The following is a 25,660-nucleotide window of genomic DNA, read 5'->3' as shown; positions in this document are numbered from 1 at the left end:
TATACAATTTATATACTTCTTATTCAATCTTCAAAAATCTTGATTTGCTTTATTTTAGAAATAGCACAACAAGAGATACTTTAAGAGCCAAGAGATACTTTAGATTTTTGATCCTATTGACTTAGGACCTTTAACAGGTGTTTGAATTTGATTGATTCTAAAGACAACTAGAAAACAAGAAGTACTTTCTTTGGGGGAGAGCGATAGATCTACTCTTCATTTCTTCACTCCTCAAAGAATTTGAGAAATCTCTCTCTCTCTCTCTCTCTCTCTCTCTCTCTCTCTCTCTCTCTCTCTCTCTCTCTCTCTCTCTCTCTCTCTCTCTCTCTCTGTCTCCTCCTCTTTCTCTGTCTCTGTTTGTCAGGCTATCTCTCTCTCTCTCTGTCTCTCAGTCTGTCTGTCTCTTTCTCTGAGAAATTTAAATGAAAATGTTTCGTCCATTTATTTAATGTAATCCAATTTCTTGCTCTCTCTTACCCCAACATTGTCTGCCTTCTAGATCTTTTTCATAAATAATATTATATTTCCCTCTCAAAATTCTAAAATGTTCTGCCTTAGCATACCCAACTCATAGAATCCAACTATTCTTTTCAAGCATAGACTATGTGCTACCTCCTACTTTTGACTTTTTGTGATCTCTACATTTATTATTTTTTTTCTTTAGACATTGCTATTTTGCTATTATGTATTTGTATATTATATATAGCATATAATATAATATATAATGTATCTATTATATATTTGTATTTTTTTTTTACTCATTTGCAAATATTGTTGATGACTTCAGTTAAATAGGAATCCTTGAAAAGCAAGCATTTCCTTGCCTAGATCCTTACTACCTGTCAGAGACATTCAAGTCAGTCAACCACACTCAACCTGTTTCCCCTTTTTCTAAAATGATTATAATATTTATCTCTCCAATTCCTTGAGAAAATCTGGTTTGGTTGTTCTGCAATCTGTAAAGTACATTATAAATGTTAGATATTATTGTTCAAATAATAATAATAATTATTATTATTATGATCCATTATTTAATCACTTTTTTTTGTACCTGCTCTATTTCTTACAAATAAAAATGTTGCTTAATATTTTTGGAATGGAATAAAATTCAATCAACTAAGCAACAGTATAAAATGTCCTTTCCTCCCCTCTATACATCCTGGGTGAGAGGGGGAAAGTCAATGGTAATTTTCACTGAAGAGGGATCATTATACCAGGACCAAGCTCTATGTAAGTCTATATCTGTTTCTTTGTGATCAAAACACAGCATGCATCTCTGGGAGTTTTCTGGCCTTTAACATATGTTTTCCTAGTCAATGCAATTCAAATGAGTTCCTTTGGGGGAAGAATTAATGGTAATCCTTTATCATGAGTGTGTTCCTATACCTATTTACAAATTCTATGCAGACCTATGCATCTATGTCTTTATCTAGGTATCATATGTATGCTCATGGATGGATATTGATATATGTCTACCTGGACATGAAGGGAGAAACAATGCATTTTGCAAGTTCAGAAAAGCATTCTCATTTTGTTACAAAATGGTTCTCTAAATATCTCCTCTATCCTACAACTCCAGACAATTACTTTCAGCAAAGAAAAAGCAGTAATCTATACTAAAGTTAGAAGTCCAATATATTATATCACACACACACACACACACACACATATATGTATATGTATGTATGTATGTATCAACAACAACATTTTATGGCACTTTTAGGTTTATAGCACTTTAAAAGTCTTATCTCATTTGGTTCTCCACAATGATGGGAGGAAGTTATTATCATTAGCCCCATTTTACAGATGAAAACATAGGGTAAAAAAAAATAAAATAAAAATAGTTAAATGACTTGTCTATGATCACAAATCCAAAGAAAGATTTAAGATCAGGGCTTTCTGACTCCAAGTCCAGCATTCAATCTGTTGCATCATTCAGCTGCCTCAGGAAAGTTTGACTTTACAGAATATTCCCTGATAATAACTCAAATTGATCATAGGTTCATGTATGAGAGTTAGAAGATACTTTAAAAGTCACATAGTCCAACTTCCTCATTTTACAAATAAGGAAGCTGAGGCCAGAATTATCAGATAATTTTGTTGAAAGAAAATCTGAGGCAAAATTTCAGCCTGGAATTTTCTCCCTTAAATTTATATTAATTGTTTGATTCTTCATCTCCATACACTGAATGGCATTTACCAAATATGTTTGTTTATTATATTAACCCATGTTGATAAAATGCTTTATTTTCCACATAAATATAACAATTTTCTGAGTTCATAAGGGCAATAAAGGATCTAGTTTAGACATTAGTCTACTGTGTTTCTCTGGGGTTAAATAATCACATAGTTGCCCACTACCAAGGGCCAATTATTTATCAAATATTTTATCCCCAGTGCCACCCAGCTCAAAGTACTGGGTTGATTGCTATTATTACATGAGAGAGTGAATGTAGACTACTAACTCTTTCCTAACCATATCACACATACATATACCTGCACACTAAACACAGTTCATTCTTCTCATCTTCCTTTTCCCCTCCTCCTCCTTTCCCTTCTTTTGCTATTCCTCCTTCTCAATCTCTTCTCCTTTTTTCCCCTCTTCTCTTCCCCTCTTCCTGCTTTCCTTATTTTTCTATTTCTCCTTTTCAATCTCTTCTCCCCTTCTTATTTTTCCTCCTCCTATTCCTCCTTCTTTTTCTTAATTAATTTTTTTCTCCTTCTCTTCCTATTCCTCTTCAATCTGCTTCTCCTCTTTTTTCTCCACAGCACAGTGTCAAGCATTTATGAAGAACTTCATAAATTCATATTAATTTACTGACTCACTGAATGACTTGGTAAGGCAGAGCTATGGTTAAGTACTGCTTCTGATGCCTACTAACTCCATGTACGAACCTTGCCAAATCAGCTAACCTCTTTCTGTCTTAATTTCTTCTTTTGAAAACTGAGAGGCCCCGCCCTATTGAAAGAATTCCATAGTTTCCGCTTCAGGTCGCGACGCACGCTAGAGATCGGTCATGGCAAATCACCTGAAGTTCATTGCCAGAACTTTGATGGTTCAGGAAGGGAATGTGGATGGTGCATACAGGACCTTGAACAGAATTCTTACTGTGGATGGGCTCATTGATGACATCAAGAGGCGGAGCTACTATGAGAAGCCATGTCGTCAAGGACAGAGAGAGAGCTATGAGACTTGTCGGCGCATTTACAACATGGAAATGGCACGAAAGATTAACTTCTTGATGCGCAAGAATCGGTTGGATCCATGGCAGGGCTGCTGAGGCCATTAGAGAAAAGAGACCCAGTGTGAGAACTCACAAGTATGCAATAGCTCTGTCTCCATAGGTTTCTTCTAAGAACCTAAAAACTGGGACATTTGCTTCTCTTTTTTCAGTCCTATTTTTTCTTGCCATCTTTTCCATCCCAATATAGCCAAGATACATACATGCATGTGTATCAGGTATTCCCCCTCCCAAGCCAGTGATATCATTAAATGTTCCTCCTTGCCATCATGTGTCTGATTAGTGAAAAACCCCATTGGATTATGTCTTTGCCCATTCTGAAGAAACTGGGATGGGGCAGAGTCTTCAAAAATGCATGAATGGAATATAACACTTTTAGTCCATTCTTTGCTCTTTTAATAGTTCCTAATAAAGAATACAAAGGACTACAGATAAAAAAAAAAGAAAAGAAAAGAAAACTGAGAGAACTGAACGTGTTTCTTAAATTCTCTTCCACTTGTAAATTATTATGATATAATTATACAAGGAAAACTTTATTCTTAACTTTAAATCCTAAATTAATTAAAATGCTTATAATATTTAATTTTTTTTCAAACAAACTTCTCTCATTAGTTAATTAGCACACATATTTTCAGAATACAGAGGAGCAAAAGAAAAAGCTGACAGAAGCTAGCCGCAAACTAGGCATTAGAAACTATTCATCATCATTTACCCACTGCTTTTCTTTTCTGAAGAGATCAACAAATGAACAGCACAAACCATCAGTATTGACTTCCTGTCACCCCAGGTGCACTGTATAGGAGGTCCAGACATCAAGAAGCAAGGTCACTATGAGACCAAACTCAGCCAGTGATGGAGAGCTGAAGAGATGGTGGGTAATCTTTGCAGATTATTTTTCTTATTCTCCTGGGTCAGTGAATTTGTTCCAAACTTGAACATTAGGAGAAGGAGAGATTATAAATAATTTGGAAAAATCACAAAGACTTTTATTTTTAAATATTTAGATTTCTACATGAAAAACTGGTGGTTTACTTGGATTTTGGTTGCTTATTTATTTATTTATAATACATTTTTTTTTTTTTATCATGAATATGGGTTTTGAATCTCTATGGGAAGGTCAAGGATCATCCAGATGGCAATGGAAAGACACATGGAGAGCAATTAAAAACTACTGAATGCACTTTGCAGGCAAGGGATTTAAAAGGAACAATTGAGTAAAGGATTGCATTAAAGAAATGTATGAGCAAAAATAATGATATGCTGTTCAGATGGCAAAAGAGAGAAGCAAAAAATGGGTACCCTTTGGGATCTGTTGGTCTCCTTTTGACATCAAAATAAAAATGAGGAAGGCCTCCTGATTGTTGGGGAGCCTTCTGGTTTTGATTTATGGGATGATTAACAAGGGAAATGCCCAGTGTAGGCAATTCATGTAGGAATCGTATTCTACACACTTGCAGGGAATACTCACAATTATGAAGTCAAAGATTATAGATTCTTATTTAAAAGGGACTTACTGAAACTATCTCCACCAATGACTTCCCTTGATAGATGAGAAAATTGAGTCCAAAAACAAACTGAGTTTCCCTAAGGCATAAAGGTACTATAAAATCAGATCACAGATTAGATTTGAACCCAGCTTCTCTAACTCCCAATCTAGTGAATAATTTTCTTTTTATACTTTCCATTTGACTATTAGAGATTATATATTACTTTTCTCCTGATTTTTTTTCATCCTTGCTTTGTTTGTTGTTCTCTTGTGGCTGACTTTTTTCTGACCTCATTTGAAATTTTTTGGCAAAGATTTGCCATCTCTTTCTGGAGTGATTTGCCATCTCTTTCTCCAGCTCATTTTACAGATGAGGAAACTGAGGCAAAGAGGATTAAATGACTACCTCAGAGCAGCACAACTAGGAAATATGTGAGATTAGATTTGAACTCAGGTCTTCCTGGCTCTTAGATTCTGACACTCCATTGTGCTGCCTAGCTGCCCTTCTGTTCTTATATGGTCAATATAACTCTTCCCTTCCCCTCCAATTGCTAGTCCCTTATAGTTTCTCTAACCCTAAATATGAGGGTTTTTTTTTTTTTTTTGGCTTGTAAAGCACTTCACCATCTGGCCCTAACTTAACTTTCTAGATGTGTTATATCATGTTTCTCTTCATCCATGTATATGATGATTCATCCAAATCGAGCTCTATTTTGCATGCAGATCATTCCTTTACCTATCTCAATATTCAGCATTAACATGAAGAAATATAATAACAATAACAATATATTGTATACATTGAGGATTTTAAAAAGCCCTTCGTGAATACCTCATTTTATGATAATAACATTACTGGAAAGTAAATACTAGTCCCGTTTTCTATATGAGATAATTGAAGCAGACAGTGCTTAACTAAGTTATCCAAGACAACTCACCTATATGCGTCTGAGACTGGATTTGATCTCAAGCCTTCCCAACACTAGTGTTGGTGTTCTATTTCTTGATTTTTCTAGTGTTCAAAAAATCATTTCTCATTTGAGTCTTACAATATCCCCATGAGATAAGGTACTACTACCATCATGTTACATATGAGGGAGTTTAAATGATCTGGTCAGGATCCCACAGCCAGTTAGGGTCTGTAGATAGATGTAAACTCATTTCTCTGATTATAATTGTTGTTTCTGTTTCATTCTCAAGAGGACATGACATCACAAAGGTGAGGCTATGATATGCAAGTGAATTGGATTCAAGTGAGAGTGGGGCTGTACAAGATCACCTGGCTCATTTTTCCCTCCAGAGCCATCTGAATACTCTTCCTGACAGAACATATAACTTCCTTTTATTCTAAGATATTACTGAATTTGGAGGTCTTTTCTATAAGCATGTATTTTCTCAATAAGAAAATAAAAAAATGAAAGCAGGAAACTTTTTGAGAGTAATGAAAAGTTCCCCTTAATCAAAATAAGTTGAAGGACATTAGGTTTCCAATCTGGTAACATTGAAAACTGATTTCCAAAGATATCGCAGAGAAAATACATGCTTATGATTGTGAAGATTGTAGCTAGAAGGCCACAGGAAAATTCATTATGAAGTCATACAACAAAGCGGTTTTTTATTGCTTTGCTTTGTTTTTCCTAAGGAGCAGGTGTGAGAAATGAGCTCATCTAAGACCTGGATGTGATTAGAGAAAAAAATCTTCCTGCTCTTCCATGCCAACTTAAATTTCAATATTTCAAATATTGAACTCATCACCTTTCCCTCCCTATGGCCTTCCATGCCCCCAATCTCTTCTTTCTTGACACCATTGCTCTATAGGGATGCCAGAATCATATCCCTAAGACCCTGGGCCAGATTGTGATTAGTGGCTCCTAATGCTTAGTGGAAAACAAATAACAAAAACCAAAACATCTCTGGAGCATGACTTTAAAGACCTTAAATCTGACTCATTTTATTTCATTCTATCCTTTGCCACATGTGACACTTAAATGCCCACTCAAGCTGGTTGGCTTAAAAGTTCCCAGTCCCAGAATGCACTTTTCTGCTTCTAGACAATCACATTGGTTTTTGTTATTTGTTTTCCATTGAGCATTAGGAACCACCAATCACAATCTGGCCCATGTCTTAGGGATATGATTCTAGCATCCCTATAGAGCAATGGTGTCAAGAAAGAAGAGATTGGGGGCATGGAAGGCCATGGGGAGGGAAAGTTGATGAGTTTAATATTTGAAATATTGAAATTGAAGTTGGTATGGAAGAGCAGGAAGATTTTTTTTTCTTTTCCATCTTCCCTTATGTCTACTTTTTGACATTGTATTTTTCTTCAAGATCGAGCAAAGTTACCATTCCCTATACCTACAAAGCTTCCCAAACTCCAAAAATTCTTTCCTGATCCCAATCTCATCCAGAAACAATCTCTCCCTCTTTGAGTTTCTTATACTTTGATTTCCAGAAGCTTCCTTTATCCATCATAACACACATTACATTATACTTAGATTTCCATGTTATTTTTCTACATTAGATTATTGGAGGGTGATGAATAACATCGCTTTTCATTCTTTAATGTTAACACTATACTCAGAGCCTCATGTAGATATAAGCTAAATAAATCTCTGCCAAATTAAGTAGGCCTGGTTTGCTGCAAAAGGCAGGAGTAATGTCAAACATTGACATAACACTGTAGTTTTACCTTTTGATCACTATTTTAGCATTGCTATGTGCTTCTTTCTAGTTCTCACCGGTTAAATTTTTAAATTAATATCCAAATGTCTTATGATTTAAAAAAAAAATCTGTGCTTAGTGTTTTCTGTAGAGAAACTTGTTCAACCGATGAAGATTACAACCTGTATATGACTTGGCTAATAAATGCTATGGAATGGGTTGAGACCGAGAAAGTTCACACCATTGCACCGTGGTTCCCTCTCTTACTGTTATTTAATAAATGCCACATTTATTAAGCACTTATTAAATGTCTGTTGGTTAGACAATGAATGTCTCTCTTCTACAGTCTGAATAATTCTCATAACAGACCACTAGGTGGCAGAGTGAATAAAGTTTCAATAAGACTCATCTTCCTGAGTTCTAATCTAGCCTTCAACACTCATAAGCAAATCACTTAACCTTGTGTGATTCAGTTCTTTGATAAAGGAGCCGGAGAAGGAAATGACAATCCATTCCAATGTCTTTGCCAAGAAAACCCCAAAGGGAGTCAAAGACTTAGACGTGACTGAAAACAACTAAACAACAATTTTCCAACACAATAATCGCATTAATTATGTAAACCAAATAGGTCAAAAATAGTTTAAAGTCAATAAAATTAATGGGTGGGTAAATGAACAGTGAGTGAACAAATGTAGACATTAACTCCAACTCAAAATCTGAGTTTCTATTGTCTTAGGAAAGACGGGCTTTGCCAACTCCAAACAAGCCTGTGGTTCTGAAACTCTTAGTGTAAGCACAAAACAGGATAAACACTATCATTCTGCCTTGCCCCTGGCTCTCAGCACAGAGCCCTTCTTCTAACAAGCAGCTGATAAGTATCTGCTATAGGAAAAAAAAATAAATGAGGGGGTACAACAGAAAAGCCTTCCTCTCTCCATGAATTATTTTGCAAGCAGAGACACTTAGTACAGCTCTCAAATGATTATGTTTTTCAATTGTCGATGGCTTACATGCGAACGGATGGCATTGTCAGCTAATCTGTCCCTGTTTTGCTTAATACCAGGGACATTAAATTCACCTGCACCTGCTCAGGCAGAAATTGGCAAGCATTGCCCAAATGAACCCATTTCATCAGTCTTACAAACCATTGTTTTGGGGCAAGGATTATTATAAGTAGTTAGATATTTTTTTTAAAAATATATTTAAATCTCCCTCATCAAATCCTCCTCTCCCCACCCCCAAATGTACTGACTTGACAGTCAGCCAGCTGATAACCACTGTACAAATTGAGCATTTTAATGCTAAATCTAACTTTCAATCATGAAAGCCACACTTTCAATGGCACACCTGGCCTGCTCACTGCATTTACTTCATATCTTTGTGAATGTTCTTAAAGGACTGGGAGCATACATTTGGACTAATTAGTCTAATAAAGTATACAAAAAAGGTGTCATTGATCCAGGCCCTTATATATGAACTCAAATGAAGAAAATGTGAACACAAATTGGTTTAGGAAGCATGATATTATAAAATAAAGACTGGCCAAACTGTCTACTTTTGACACTTTTTAAGGACAACAAAGATTTTTTTTTTTTGATTGCCACAGAAGAGATAGCCTGTATATGTTTCTTAAATATTATTAGGCATTTCTGTTCTCCTTTAAAATTTTCCCTATGTCCCTCCTGTTTCCTTCATTCTTCTCCACACTTCATTTTATTTTGGCAATTGGGGTTAAGTGACTTCCCCAGGATCACACAACTAGGAAGTATTAAGTGTCTGAGATAAAATTTGAACTCAGGTCCTCCTGACTTCAGACCTGGTGTTCTATCCACTGTGCTACCCCCTTTTTCTATACTTTAAAAAGATGCTTTCCATAATTATAGGTTTGGAGATTGATGGGAATTTTTAGGTTATACAACCTCATATTTCCATTTTGCTGATGAAGAAACTGAGATTAGTGAGAAAATATGACATACCCAAAGCCAGAATTAATAAATATTAATTTACTTGTATGGGAACACATTACTTCTTTTGATAAAACATAAGCCATTTGAGGAAGGGGATTATTTCGTTTTGTTTTTTGAATTACCCAAGGTGATGGGAAAGTTAGAGTTTTCTATTCAGGTACCCCTGGATCCAGCATTTTTCCTGCTGTAATATTCTGCCTCATTTATCGTACACTCCTTTCCCCTTGTGATTATTTATATTCTCATACCATCTCTTTTGTCTTCTTGTTGCAGGGTGTGCAAAGTATGATGTCCATTGAATTCTGGTTAATATGAACATTTTTAGCTAGATTGGTTTTATTTGCTAGAATTGAGAATTGTATTTATGCAAAATAGTACTTTCTGTTTATTTGTATTGCAAATTTGTTGAATAGACATCTTATCAGTTTTAGGGGAAAATAAATTGCCACATACAAGAAAAAAGTAATTTTTTGTTTGTTTACAGTGGAAAGCATCCTAAATTTATAGTTACACAATTTCAACTGACATGCTAAGATATTTACTAATCATGGGGATGCCATTTCTATTTTCCTTATCTGTTCAAGGGTGTTATGGATACCGATCTTAAAAATCTAGTAGGATGATGGTTTGACTAGATGGCAGAGAGGAGAGAATGCCAGGCCAAATCAGGAAGAGTTATCTTCTTGAGATGACATCTGGCTTCAGATTCTCACTAGCTCTGTGTTCCTGATTAAGCCACTTCACCATTTTTGCTTCAGTTTCCTCATCTCTAAAATGAGCTGGAGAAGGAGATGGTAAACGGCTCCATGATCTTTGCCAAAAAAAGCCCAAATGGGGTCATGGAAAGTCATATGTAACTTAAAAATTACTGAAGAATAAAAATGAAATAATAAACATTAAAAATGTGTGAGCTTTAAAACCCTATATAAGCATAAGTTATTGTTATTCTTATTATCATACTTTATAATAATGGTATTAGAGATATTATAGTAGTACCAAATGTTTTTTAAGTGATTTAAGATTTGTGAGGTGATTTGCAAACATTTCCTCGTTTTATTCTCACAATAATCTCGAGAGAGAGTTGATATTATTTTCCCAATTTTACAGATGAAGAAACTGAGATATTTAGAAGCTCAGATAGGAACAGTGCTAGGACGAGTAACTCACCTACTTTATGTTTAATTTTTGGAGAGCTATTAGTCATGTGAATAATGACTGAATAAAATTACTGGCGAGGTTACTTTTTTGCTTATATGACCAGGGGCAAGCCCCTTAATGAATCTGGACCTGGTTCTTCATCTTTAAGGGAATAGGACTGAGTCATTTTTACGGTTCTTTCTAGGCCTAAGTTTAAATCTGCTATTAGAACAGGAATAACTGATTTTTCTGGCAAAAATCTGGGAGTTTGAGACAGTCACAGCTCCTACTGGAGCTAAAACAAAGTGAGATTTGAAGGGACCCTCTCTTCATGTAACAACTGTCTCCAGATGCATATATTTCCTTTGGAAATTTTAGGCAGCAGAAATGGGCACCGGGGAAGATTTCAAAAGTGCCTTGGGGAATCCAAAACAGCCAGGCCCATTTTACTTATTGCAATGTAGTTTAAAATATCCAGAGACTGGTGATGAGATTCCATGAAGCCTGACTTAGGGGTTATTCTTGTTTTCTTGAATTTGGGGCCTCTCTCTACTGCAGTACCCATTTTGTTCCAAACAGAACCTGATGAATTACAATTTCTTTTCTTTCCTTGAATGGGCAGGAGCTCCTGGTTACCAATGCAGCTAGAATAAAATTCCATAGTGGCAAAAAACTGCAGAGTACTAGATAATCATATGGTTTACAGTAGCTGTTTATGTAACATTACAACTCAAATCAAGGCTATCATCTCATCAAATGCCTCCTGAGAGGTAAAGGTCTTATCTTTATTTTTCAGTGAGGGTGAATAATAAATAAGGAGGTGGTTTTCCTTCTTAAAGACTTTTTTTTTTAGTATCACTTTTGGAGTTCAGTATTCACGAATGACTTATGAGACATTGAAACAGGTAGGATAATGCTCAGTGAACCACAGGAGTTCTCTGAGAAAGCTGAATTTATATGTAATTGTGCAATCCATATTATATTCATCTCCAAAATGGAATATCTCTGTAAATGAAAGGAGATAATGCAATACAAAAGGAAGGAAGGAAGGAAGGAAGGAAGGAAGGAAGGAAGGAAGGAAGGAAGGAAGGAAGGAAGGAAGGAAGGAAGGAAGGAAGGAAGGAAGGAAGGAAGGAAGAGAGAGAGAGAGGGAGAGAGAAAGGGAGGGAGAGAAGAAGGGAGGGAGGAAGGGAAGGAGAGAGAGTAATAGAGAGAGGGGGAAGAGAGGAAGAGAGAGAGAGAGAGAGAAATACAAGCAAAGAAAGGAAAAAATGAAGGAAGAAAGGAAGGAAGGAAGGAAGGAAGGAAGAAAGAAGGAAAAGAAGGAAAGAGGGAGGGAGAGAGGAATGAAAGAAAGAAGGAAAAAAGAAAGGAACAAAAGGATGGAAAGAAATAGAGGGAGGGAGGGAAAGAAGGAAGAAGAAAAGGAATGAAGGAAAGAAAGAAGGACTTTTTTGATTCAGATTATGATTTTATTCACCTTTGCTGATTCTTTGTAAATTTTTTTTTTTTTTTTTTTTTTTTTGCAGATCATTATGGAATTTGGAATTTATGAGCACTGAGAGTTTCTGTCAGAATTGGGACTTGACTTCATGTCTTGCTGATTCTAAGGATAATTATCTATCTGTTAAGTAACAATAGCTGTTCAGATTTTCCTTGAAATTGAATTTTATATTGGTCTCTGATGTCACTTTCCGCTCTAGACTTGTGATGCTCATTTTATAAATTATTGCTGATAATATATAGAGAGTGCTTTGCAAAAAACACAAGAAAGTTATCAGGGGAAGTCTATTATTTACATTTTAGGGCGGGTACTGACCTATAATCTCCTTAGTTCAGGAATTTTACAGAAGCCCAGAATACCAGAATTAGAAGAGACTTTAGAAGTCTTCTATTCCAATAAATGTTCATAAGAAATATACACAATTTCATATTTCATTTTTTGTCCAGTCTATTCATGAAAACCTCCAATGAAACAGAGGATCTCTCTTCATCTCAGAATATTTCACTGTAATTGAGAAAGATAAAACTGTAAGCAAATTTTTCCTGATATTTATTTTATTTTAAATATCCTCTTAGCAGCCCCTCATAATTGCTCCTGTTCCTTCCATCTGGTGCCAGAGAAATTCTAATTCTTCTTTCACATGGCAAACCTGTAAGATGTCTGAAGACTGCTATAATCTTCCATCTACCCTATTGCCCATGTACATACCTTGTCTTCCCTTGTTTAGATTAAACATTCACAGTCTCTAAAATTTTATCCTTACCCTGTGTTGAGGTAAATATTGTCATTATTGGAACCATTTTACAGATGGGAAAATTGAGGAACAGAATGGTTAAGTGACTTACACTGGGTCATGATATGATACAATGCAAAGCATATTTATTGATCAACTATCATGTAGTAGTCCCTGTTTTAATTCCTGGGGAAATAAGAAAGAAAATGTCTGCCCACAAGAGGTTTACATTCTAAGGAGACAAAACCATTCTAAGGAAGCTGAGGGTGGCCAAAGACAAGAGAAAGTTGAAGGTGAGGAGAAATTACCAATCTGAGTATGTGATGATGATGGAATTAAATCCAAGCAAAACAGTTCATTCTAATCAAAGAGCTGGCTGGATTTCTGAGCTCCCTTTCACTTGGACTGTTAGTAGTTTTTACTCCACCCCCTATCTCTCCAATCAAAAGGACAAAGGCAACTATGGATATTGGTGAGAGATGAATGTAAAATGATACACTGTCTGTGATGGTGAATTTGGTGGTGAGCTTTTTTTTTTTTTTGGAGGGGAATGGAGATGAGGGATAATGATGATGATATCCAAAGAAGAAGTAAATTAGATTTTGTTTTTTGTTTTTTCCTGAAAGGTTTACATCTTGTCTAAATAAATAATATAACTATATGTACGCAGATATATGATAATTGATAGGAAGACTTTAGTTGCTAGGGAGGTTGTAGACATCAGGAAAGTTTTCATGTGGATGTCTAAGTTTTAGAGAATATCAGAAATTCTAAGACACAAAGCCACGGAAAGATTGTGTTCCAGATATGCTTCAGAAGCAGAAAAATGAGCATTGAAATGCCATGCATTAGGAAAGTTAAGAAAGTGAGTTTCAATGGGCCACAGGGATCACAGAAGAGAATAATATGAAATAAAGATGGAAAATAGGAAGGACTTACTTTGTAAAGACCTTTCAATGGCAAAATTATGTGTCTCCTGCTAGACATAGTTTAAATATGATGCAGAGAGGTTTATAATCAATGTCAATGGTAGTAGGGAGCCATAGGATTTTATTGAGTAAAGTTTGTGTCATGATCAGACCTTTCATGGGAAGGAAAAATAAAATTGTGGTTATGTAGAAAATAGAATTGAATGGGGAGAGAATGGAGATGGGCAAAACAAATGGTAGACTATTGCTATAATCCTAGAAAAGTGAGATGATGACTGAGTGGAAGGAAATTGAATTAAATAAGAGTCTTCCTGACTCAAAACAGTATGGATCATGGGGCACATACATTATTCTGAAGTTAATGGTGTCTTAGCCATGTAGAAAGGTCTAAGTGATAGTGAGCAGTGGGGCTACACAGTAATACTAATTTGCATTTATGTAGCATATTATGCTCTGAAAAGTTATTTCTATGCATTATCTCGTTTAATCCTCAGAAAAAAACAATATTACGAAATGAACTTTAGCATCATTTTGTATATGGGGTATTCAGGGAGCAGAAAAACTCAGATATTTATAAGTATCTACATTTAATTGTCATTTCTACCCAGGTAGTGCTGACTACAAATATGGAGCTCTATCTACCATATCACATTGAAGAGTTGTAGACAATTGAAGAACATAACAATCATTATCCATATCCAATTATGAAATAAGGAGGAATAGAGAGAGATCTCATTTCCAGTATTACTTGAAAAATTTGCTTTATAGGTATGTTCTTGATGCTACATCACCTGCATGGACTCACTCTTCTGGGCTGTAATTTGTACCCATCTCAGGATAATAGCTAAGTACCACAATGTCCTAGGGTGAGAATGGTAGGCTGACTCCAGCTTAAACACTGAGAAAAGAATCACCAGGGAGCAGGTACTGTGAGTGTATCTGTAGTCACTGTTATTTCTCAATAAAACTCTGGCCATCACCCATGAAGAATATCAGTTCCCTACATGAAGGATGGATGATACACTCATTGCTAATGCAAATGCTGCTGATAAGTCACTGACCTACTCATTTTCTATTACTTCCCTGGGATTCATGCTTGGCAGGGACACAGGGTTTCATTCCCACTTGCTTTCTCATTATCTAATGCAAATGTTTAGCTGCTATACTGTTTCACGGAAGGTTCAGGGGCAGAGCGCACTGCGTTTCTGAGGTACCAGCTGTTAGATAAAATAGATCCCGGATCTTTGTCAACCTTTATGCAAACTCAGCTTTTTAGTATATGTCCTTTGGGATGCTTCTTCTAATAAAGACACTGTGACTACCTACTAAACTTGAATCACAGCTGTGGATCCATGTCTTTCATTGTGATGTAGATGCTTTCCTGGAAAGTTGTAGCTAAAGTGAATGGCTTCTGAGATTGAAAAACTGAATGGCTTTACATGATCTTGCAATTTAAAGGAGCTGAAATGGGGAATCCAATGAGTCATCACTTTCTTTTTTGTCTCTTCTGGGAGGCTGCATTGTCACCTACTGACTTTGTTAATAGTAGGTCAAGAAAGTAGAGTCTAGACCCTAAGGTTATGTAGTTATATGACCACTGACAAAAGGCCATTGTTAGTGAGACTCAAACATATCATTGAAGAGTTGTCCAGCACATCCTGGAATGGATGAACAAGGATTAAAGGGTAACAGACCCCGGAAACACTCATTTAGTGCCAGAGGCTGGAAAGCATTAATAGGACTAGATTTGGCTTCCATTGCCTCTTCTTCTGTTTTTGAGTCTGCAGATGCAAAATGAATGGACTAAGAAATCATTGCAAACTCTTTTATTGTTGGATCCCAGACAGTTAGCTGGGTTAATTGCTCTGGACTATACAGTGGCTGGAATTAGAGAATTTGTTCTTTTATAATTCTGGACTTCCTCTATCTAAACCTTATGTTTCCCTTACTTTCTGCTCATCATTTACCACTCTCTTTTTCTCATTAAAATTTATATTCTACTCTCTTTACTATTCTTCCACCTTTTCCTTCATCTACTCTGAATAGATTCTTGATTTTCTTTTCCTTTCCTTCTCTTCATCTATACTTTCTTTCTTCCTCCCCTTTCAATTTTCTTCCATCTCCCTTTTTTGTGTGTCTCTTTTCTTACTCTTCTCTTGATTTTCCATCATTTTTCTTTTTGTCATCTCTTTCCCTTTCATCCTCCACCTTAGTCATTTTTTTTTATCTTTTTACTGTCTTCTCTGCTTTCTTTCTTGGTATGTATCATTTCCTATTTCCTTCCTTCCTTCCTTTTTCCTCATTTCCTTTCTTTCTTTCTTTCTTTTTCTCCCTCCCTCCCTCCCTTCTTCCCTCCTTTTCTTTTTTCCTTCCTTCCTTCCTTCCTTCCTTCCTTCCTTCCTTCCTTCCTTCCTTCCTTCCTTCCTTCCTTCTTCCTTCCTTCCTTCCTTCCTTCTTCCTTCCTTCCTTCCTTTCTTTTTTCTTTCTCTGTTTCTTTATTATTCCCTCTGCCCTCCCTCTTTCTCTCTCTTTCCTTCTTTTTTCTTCCTCTTCCTTTGCTTCTCTTGTGTAACACATATGGCTTGTATCCACTTAGGAGTTGATTAGCTGAGCTTGTAGCAGTTGGGTTAAAAAGCTCACTGACCCTTTGTTATTGAAGTTAACAAGAAGTAGATTAATTTATTTATATTAAATCAGAAAACACAGCCCTTACATTCAGTTCTTGTAAACTCAGCTGAGCTATGGAATATAAAAACTTGAGATCAAGTCTTATTCCAGTAATTTGTATTTCCCTGATTCTTTGGACCAGAGGTAAAGCATGGATTGGATATTTATGAGCAGAATTTACCTTTAATAGTATGTAATTTCAGTAATATAAGTCTAAAAGAGAAATACATCTCAGTGGAAGATTTTGACTAAGGGAAAAAATAATCATTTTGTTTAATTTTTATTTTTTAACATATCTGAATATGTTATATTCATATATGTTATATGCCATAAAGGTAGTAATTTTGATACGTCTGATCTAGTTCAACACTTTCATTTTATATTGAAGAGACCAAAACCCAGAAAGGCTGTCACCAGCACACATAGCAGTAAACAGCAGAAGTCTCAATGTTATTTTTTCATTGCATATATATCTATTTCAACTCTGGATCAGCTATCCTTGTATACATCCCATCTTGAAAATGTCCCTTCTAAAATGTGGCAAGATTTAAAGGATGACTTTGTGAGTCAATAAACACTTAGGTGAGTTTTGAGTGCTACCAAAAATTCTTGACAGGGGCCAATATAACTGTTTTACTAATGACAATATTTACCTTGTTAGAGAAACAAAATCTGCATATTCGGAAAATATTCTTGACATCTCTAATATGAGAGAATGTCACATATATTTTAGCATTTTTTGACACAGTATTTATGTCAATGAAGAAATAAGTTTCTATTGACACTTTTCACAGTTCATTGCCAATTGGGAAATATATAATGCAATTTGGCCTTTTTTGCAATAATATTCATCTCTGCAGTGTAGGATTCCAACTGTTAACAATGTTTTTAATGGAAATATTGGAATATAAGAGCCTAATTTTGTATGGAGGATAGCAGGGGACAAAGGAGGACTGTTGAAAATCCACATGGGCAAAAAAAGCTCTACTTTGTCTTGAAAACTGTTGGAATTTAATGAGAATGGAAATGCAGAACCTCACAATTCCCTTAAATCAGGATAATTTTCTGAATTCAACACTACTTCAGAGTTTACTGGATAACAATACTGGCCTCAAATCCATCTATTTTTACCGTCAGTTCCTCATTTGACAAGAAAACAATTGTCACAAATATGAATATCTTATTAAAATTAAACATAAATGTGCTCAGATATGAGCAGAACACAAATAACCATCCCTTCCCACACATAGGACAAAAATGGCTGTGCCTCCTCTTTGCCACACAATGATGAAATCCCAAGAGATAAAGGGAGGATATTTATGATCTCCATTTCAAAACCAGCATACTTTATAGAGATAGCTTGCCTGGGGAAATTATAAAGAATAAGTTTGAATAGAGAAACATATGCCAAGTCATTTTAAAATTGCATATTGAGAGTAAGAGAAGTATCAATAGAACAGAAGATTTAATTTCTGCATATCTCCAGTGCCTTGCACACATCAGGTACTAAATAAATGTGTGTTGGCTTAGATTCAGCTGGAAGCTACAAAATTATGCTCTGAAGGAAATTTTTAGGAGGAAAAATGGATGTAGAATGGCTATTATAACATAGTTCGAAATAATTACTAACTAGAATGAATGCCTCTCTCTCATCTCATTTCTTATCCATTTCTAACCTTGTTACTCCTCTGCTTAACCAAGTTCAGTTGTTTCCTCTTACCTCAATGAGGAAATACAAAACTCACAACTTGGTATTTAAAGCCCTTCTCAACCTACTCTGATCTGTCTTTTAACATCCATTTCAAATTAAACTCTCATACTCAACTTCCAGAACAAACTAGTCTATTTGCAGTTCCTCATATGTGATATTCCACTTCTTGACTCTTTCTCTGCCTGAAATGACTAACCTCTTCCTCTTGGAAATACTAGCTCCCTTGAAGGCCAAAATCAAATGTCATCTTATAAATGGGGATTTTGTTCCTATCACCAGTTTTCAAGTCTTCTCCTTTTGCCAGGTTTCTAATCATTTTGTACATATTTACTATTCACTTATGCAGAAACTTCCTATTTAGTTCAACAGGGAATCCTAAAAACAATCTTTTTTTTTTCTTTTTCATTAAGAAAGCAGTTAGAACAAAGGTTAAAGTATTCATTGGAAAGTGGATTAAAGCTGATAACAACAGATTTAACTGTTGTCTTCTTAAAAGTATTGTCTCCCTACTTGCTTGAAGTTATTGATGCCATGACCTAATTAAAGCAAGTGCCCTCTTTTCTATCCATGGTTTAAGGTATCAATAATAGGGGGGAAACACTTTCAATTCTTGTGGGGGATCATCAAGGAAGGAATCCATTTATTTTTATTGTTGTTCTTTTAATCTTATTATTGTTCAGCTCTTTCTCCCAGTCATAATCTGAATCTTCCTGGCCCCATTTGGTGTTTTCTTTATAAAGATAATGGGATGATTTGACATTTCCTTCCCCAACTCATTTTACAGATGAGAAAACTGAGATAAGCAGTACTAAGTAATTTGCTTAAGGTCACATAGCAAGTAAGTGTTTATTCCTAGATTTGATTCCCAAAAGATGAATTTTCCTGACTCCAGGCTTGCTGTCACTCTTTCATTGTATCACCTAGCTGTCCAGTTTTCTGGACAATCCAAAACTTTCTATAACTTGTTATGACCTCTTCCTTTTCCAATATTCCTCTCCATGTTACCTCAAATTATCTTATAATAGAGATATGTCAGATTGTATGGAGAGGGAGTCTTCTAGGATCACTGTTAAATTAATAAAACATATTTGACATAAATAGGATTTTTTTTCATGTGACAGTTATCTGAATACCTATTGCTTTATTCCTGCAGACTTAAGGAGTTATTTTATGATGTTCATCTCAGTGCCTTAAGGGGATACGAGAAGCAGTGACATTCAGTGGATAAAAAGCCAGGGTTGGAGTCAGGCACACTTGGGTCCATTTTCCATCTCATAAACCTACTGGCAATGTGTTACCTTTGATCAATCACATAACCTCTATGTAGCTCAGACAACTCTCCAATGCTCTTTATTTCAGAACAGGTAATAATCTCACTTGATAGAGAATGTTTCCTTCCTTGGAGTTGACCTATCAAGGAAATCACAGATATTACAAGAAAGAAAGGAAGAAAGAAAGAAACAAAGGAAGGAAGGAAGGAAGAAGGGAAGGAAGAAAGGAAAGAAGTAGAGAGAAGGGGTACTCACACCAGCTCTTTGCCAAGAAAACCCCAAATTTGGTTACAAGTCAGAAGTGACTGAGATGACAGAATAACAACAATGCAAACTTAATAAATCTTCCCAATACATAGTAAGCACTTAATTCTTGCTGATTATATACTAAGTGAAATAGGATGAAATAGAATAGAAAGATTGGTTGATCTCAGAGTGAGATGAAAGTAACTCTTACCTAACTCTGCTACTATTCACTGCTTGCAAAGAAATGTAACTTTGGATCTGGAACTTTGAAGGAAACCAGAGATAGCTTTGCAAAATTTTTATTGTCAGAATCTTCAAACAATATGCTATGATCAGGGCAAAGTCAGAGACTTTGGGTCCCTGAGAGCGGTCTTTGAAATTTTGTTATTTTTTCACAAGCATTCTCGAAATTCATTTATGAATTTCCAGACAAGTGTTCAGAAAGTCTTTCAATACTATATTCATTGATGTATGTAGATGTAGATATAAATGAATAGGTAATTGTATATATAGAATCTCATGATTCTATATAGTGAGAACGCTTCATGATTCATGTAATCTACAGCTTAAATCTGCTCAATTTTTTTGGAACTTATGCATTTTATCTCTAGAAAATCTCAAAGGAACTACATATTAAACATGAAGGTTGTGCAAGATTGCTTTACTAAGTTAATACTGAGTTCAAGAAGAGCCACTGAAATTTATAGAATACAGGTGAGATAAATTGTGACCTTCTAGTAATGTTCTAAATGCTGATAAATTAATTTTTCTAGTGGGTAATGGAATTCTAAGAGGTTCTTATTGTGACTGTGACTTTAGATGTCCTTTAAGAATCTCGAAGTCCTTTAAAAAAATATTTCTTGGATAGTAGGGAAAACTTGAGAATAAAACAGTTCAGTCAAGCAGAAAGGATGTTAGAAATCTGCAAATGCACACGACACAATAATCAGGGCCTATAGCCATCTAGTATTTGATAAATCTCCAAACTCCAGCTTCTAGAATAAAAACTCACTATTCGACAAAACTGCTGGAAAACTGGAGAATAATATGTCAGAAACTCAGCATAGACCTACATCTCACATCCCATACCAAAACAAGGTCAAAAGGTGTACGTGGTTTGGAAATAAAGGATAATGGCATAAACAAATTAGGGGAACACAGGATGATTTCCGTATCAGATCTCTGGAGAAGGAAGGGATTTATGACCAAAGAAGACCTAGAGAACATTATGAAATGCAAAATGGACAACGTTGATTATATTAAATTAAAAAAGGTTCTGCACAAATAAAACCAATAGAAACAAGATTAAAAGGGAAGTTCAAAGCTGGGGAAAAATCTTTATAGCCAGTATTTCTGATAAAGGTCTCATCTCTAAAATATATGAAGAACTTTTTCAAATGTATGAGAATACAAGTTATTCCCCAACTGATAAATGGTCAAAGGATATGAACAGATAATTTTCAGATGACAATATTAAAGCCATCTATAGTTATATGCTCTAAATCACTATTGATCAGAGAAATGTAAATTAAAACAACTCTGTGGTATCACCTCATACTTCTCAGATTGGCTAAGAGGATAGGAGAACTTAATGATAAATGTTGGAGGCTATATAAGAAAGCAGGGATATTGTTACATTGTTGGTGGAACTGTGAACAGATCCAACCATTCTGGAGAGAAATTTGGAACTATGCCCAAAGGGCTATAAAATTGCATCTATCCTTTGACCCAGCTGTGCCATTATCCCAAGGAAATCATAAAGGAGAAAAAAAAAAGACCCACATGTGCAAAAATATTTGTAGCAGTTCTTTTTATGGGAGCAAAGAAGTGGGAAAGGAGTGAATGCCCATTATCTGGGGAATGGCTGAACGAGTTGTGGTACATAAAGGTAATGGAATATTATTGTTCTATAAAACATGATGAACAAGCTGATTTTAGAAAGACCTGGAAAGATTTGCACAAATTGATGCTGAGCGAAAGAAGCAGAACCAGGAATTCATTGTATACGATAACAGCAAGAATATGCGATGATGAACTATGAAACATTAGGTTCTTCTTAGTGGTTCAGTGATCCAAAGCAATCCCAATAGACTTTAGACAGACAATGTCTTTTACATCCAGCAAAAGAATTAAGGACAATGAATGTAAATTAATGCATGCTATGTTCACCTTTTTGTTTGTTTGTTTGTTTGTTTGTTTGTTTGTTTTATCTCTTTCATGCTTTTCCCTTTTGCTCTGATTTTTCTTCCAAAATGATTCATTAAGCAATGAGTATTAAAAATAAATTTTAAAAATAAGAAAATTGCAAATGTATTATGGGAAAAAAATTCAACATCTGTGTGAATGATCCTTAATCCTACCTAGAAGAGCTAGCTTCCATGTTAGAATTCCTAGGGGTGTGAAACCATCTGCTACCCTGCTCAGCTGTATAAATGAATGGAAAGCATCCAGAAAAAAGAGATCCACTCTGTTGTGATGAGGATAATCAGAAGAGAAGGGAAGGGGGAAAGGCGAGCTATGGTAGGGAGAAAGACTAGGAAAAGGGAGGAAAGGAAAGGGGGAATTGTGTAGTTTTTTTCAAAGTTCTTCTAATAAATAGAATACTAAAAGAATCATAAATTTTAATATAATTTAAAATGCATACAATACATACAATTGCAAAATAAACAATTTATATTGAATATACACATATACATATATACATACTTTTTTGCACATGTGTACTCACATGTATGCATGTTTTCTTTTTTCTTCCTCTTCCTTCCCTAGAAATGAATTCCATTAGGCTCAAATAGATGTATATGTGTGCCTGTGTGTAAAAAAACATACAATATCCACAGAGATATATCTGTATCTATAAATACACACAGAGAGGCACATATATATGTATCTCTGTGTATATGTGTGCATATATGTATAAGTGCATGTGTGTATAAATATATCTGTTTATGTATATATGTCCTATATATACCCCTAATATATATATATATATATATATATGTGTGTGTGTGTGTGTGTGTGTGTGTGTGTATGCGTGGTGTGTGTGTATGTATGTGTATGTATGTATGTATATATATATATACATACATACATACACATACATACACACATATACATCTATATCTATATATCTATATATCTATATATCTATATATCTATATATATATATATATATATATATGGAGAGAGAGAGAGAGAGAGAGAGAGAGAGATGATTGCTAAATTTACATCCAAAGATTTACACCACACTTATCTAAAATCATTTAACTGATTATTTCTCATAGCATGGAAGTATTTCACCAAATCATACATTATAGCTTCTTCAGCCATTTCCCAATTGATGGGCATCCTTGCAATTTTCAGGGATTTTTTTTTTTTTGGCCACTATAAAGAGAGCTACTATAAATATTTCAGAATATTTTTTTTTCATTTCCCCCTAATTGTCTTTGGAAGAAGAACTAATAGTGGTATTTCTGGGTCAAAAGGTATAACTTTTTGGGCATAATTCCAAATTGCTCTCCAAAATGGGTGGATCAGTTCATAATGCCATCAACAAAGAATTAGTGTTTCAAATTTTTTCACACCTCTAACATTTTTATTTTTAAACCATATGCAAAGATAGATTTTAACATCCACCCTTGTAGAATCTTCTATTTCAAAATTTCCTTCCTTCCTCTCCATCCCCTAGGCAGAAAGAAATTCAATATAGACTAAACATGTGCAATTTTTCTAAACACATTTCCACTTTATCATGCTGCACAAGAAAAATCATATCCAAATGAGGAAAAATGAAAAAGAAAGAAAAAAGCAAACAACAACAACAAAAAAAAATAAAAATACCATATTGTGAAAATATTATATTATGATTTACATTTAGTTCTTATAGTCTTCCGTGGATGCAGATGACTCTCTGAATCATAAGTCTCTGTAATATTGGGAAGAGCCACTCACATCAGAATTGGTCATAGTATAATATTGCTAATGCCATGAATTTCCTGTTTCTGTTCATTTCACTTAGCATCAGTTCATCTAAGTCTCGTCAACCTTTTTGAAATCATCTTGGTGATTGTTTCTTATAAAGTTCTATAATGAACTTTTGTATAACTATAATATTCCATAATATTCATATGCCATAACTTATTCAGCCATTCTAAACTGATGGTAATTGACTCAGTTTCCAATTCCTTGCCACTACAAAAAGGGCTACCACACACAATTTTTTTTTTTTGCACTTGTAAAACCTTTCCCCCTTTTTATGATCTTTTTGTGATACAGACCCAGTAGAGATATTGCTGGAGCAAAGAGAACTGGAGATATCCAAGTGTTACCACGAATTGTTTTAATATGCATTTCTCTAATCCATTTTGATTTAGAGCATTTTGCATATGACTAAAAATAGTTTTAATTTCTTTATTTAAAAATTATTTGTTCATATCCTTTGAAAATTTATTAGTTGCCTCTAACATTTTTGCTTTTCCCTTCAATCATTTTAGCCAATATGCTGCTTTAAAATTATATCTCAAAGCTGTTTTTATCTTTTTTCACTAACCTATTATCATGTAGAGCATATTTTCCTATGACTATAAATTGTTTTGATTTCTTTATTGGAAAACTGCTTGTTCAATGCTTTGACCATTTATCAATTGGGGAATGACTTGTATCGTTATAGATTTGACATTTTATGATATTTTAATCAATCTGATAGGTGTAAAATGTATCTCAGGATAAAGGATTTTGTTCACTTAATGATATATTGTTAACAATTAAGAATCTCAAATAATTTTAATATATAAAGAATAAGAAAAGATTGCTTAAGAAACTGGGAAGCTTATTTGCAATGTGTTTATTATTAAGATATGTGTGTATGTGTACATATGCATATATATACATATTTGTGCATATATATGGTAGTAAAATAGCTTTATTTGCTTTTTTCTGTGTAGTTGAAAATGTTTTATTGATATATATTTTTTTAAAAAAATAGTTAACATGCATTATGGATCAAGAATTATATTTAATACTGGAGATAAAAAGAAATTTGAAAAAGAAGTTTCCTTCTTTCAAGAAACACACAATCTAATGGGAGGGACAAAATGCCAACAAATGTATCACAACATAAACAAAATATAATATAAACTACATATGTATTCATATACACACACACACACACATATATGTAAGTCAATACACAAACCAAGTGTACATAGCATGCTAATATATATATATATATATACACACACACATACATATATATGCTATATGTGTACCTATTCATATCTATACATATACGTTATCGATGCATATGAATGAATATATACTTATGCATATAAACATTGATATACACATATCTTTTATGTGTTCATATGTACACATGCACCTATATTACCTGTAATTATGTACATGCATGTGTGTGTGTATGTGTGTGTATGTGTGTATATATATCTCCAATTTTATCTAGTCTACTATCTTTCTATAATTTTCTAAACCCAGCTTTTTTTTTTCCATTTAAGGGTTTCTCTCCCCTAAGCATTTAAAATATAAAAAAGAATAAAAATAGAATGAAATAATAAATAATATTCTCCAAAAGTTTTTTGTCATTTCATTGTATACATGTGTATATATTTATGTGTGTGTGTGTGTGTGTGTGTGTACACACACATATGCACACACATATATATGCATCTGTATATCTATATGTGTTATGTGTATATATGTAATCCCTGGCTTTGAATTTCATCAAGTCCCAGATAAAATCTCACCTTTTTCCAGAAATCTTTCATGGACCTCCACTTTTGCTCATAGTATATGGCACAATAGATAAAGCATGGAGCTAGAAAATAAGAAATACCTTTTTTTTTTTTTTTTTTTCAAATTCAGCCTCACTGAATTTGAGACAGTCACTAGTTGTGTAAACCTGGGAAAGTCACTTATCTTTATTTCTCTCAGTTTCCTCATCTATATAAAAAATGGATAATGATGGCATTTCCTTCCTAGGCTTATTATGAGGATGAAATAATATAATAGCTGTAAAGATGATTAGCCCATTCTTTGGCACATAGTAATTGAAATGTTAGCTAATACACTCTTATGCACATATACACATATAATA

The 25,660-nt window shown here is 34.5% G+C and overlaps 2 protein-coding genes across 3 annotated transcripts in view; one reads left to right on the top strand and one right to left on the bottom strand.

Annotated features, from left to right (window-relative positions):
• LRRTM4 (leucine rich repeat transmembrane neuronal 4) overlaps positions 1-25,660 on the bottom strand; it is an 850,087-nt gene that overhangs the window by 404,865 nt on the left and 419,562 nt on the right. The window lies entirely within an intron of this gene.
• On the top strand, positions 2,020-3,509 carry LOC127547327 (28S ribosomal protein S21, mitochondrial-like). Its single transcript, XM_051974150.1, has one exon. It carries the CDS (start codon positions 3,018-3,020, stop codon positions 3,279-3,281), a length of 264 nt encoding a protein of 87 aa, XP_051830110.1. The 5' UTR covers positions 2,020-3,017; the 3' UTR covers positions 3,282-3,509.

Source organism: Antechinus flavipes, chromosome 2 (genome assembly GCF_016432865.1).
Source record: "Antechinus flavipes isolate AdamAnt ecotype Samford, QLD, Australia chromosome 2, AdamAnt_v2, whole genome shotgun sequence".
Classification (NCBI taxonomy): Eukaryota; Metazoa; Chordata; class Mammalia; order Dasyuromorphia; family Dasyuridae; genus Antechinus; species Antechinus flavipes.
Note: the sequence above shows the minus strand (reverse complement) of the source record. Positions and strands in the feature narration are given on the sequence as shown.

Excerpts from the sequence above, each read along its gene's own strand:
- LOC127547327 (XM_051974150.1), top strand. The coding sequence starts at position 3,018 with ATGGCAAATCACCTGAAGTTCATTGCCAGAACTTTGATGGTTCAGGAA.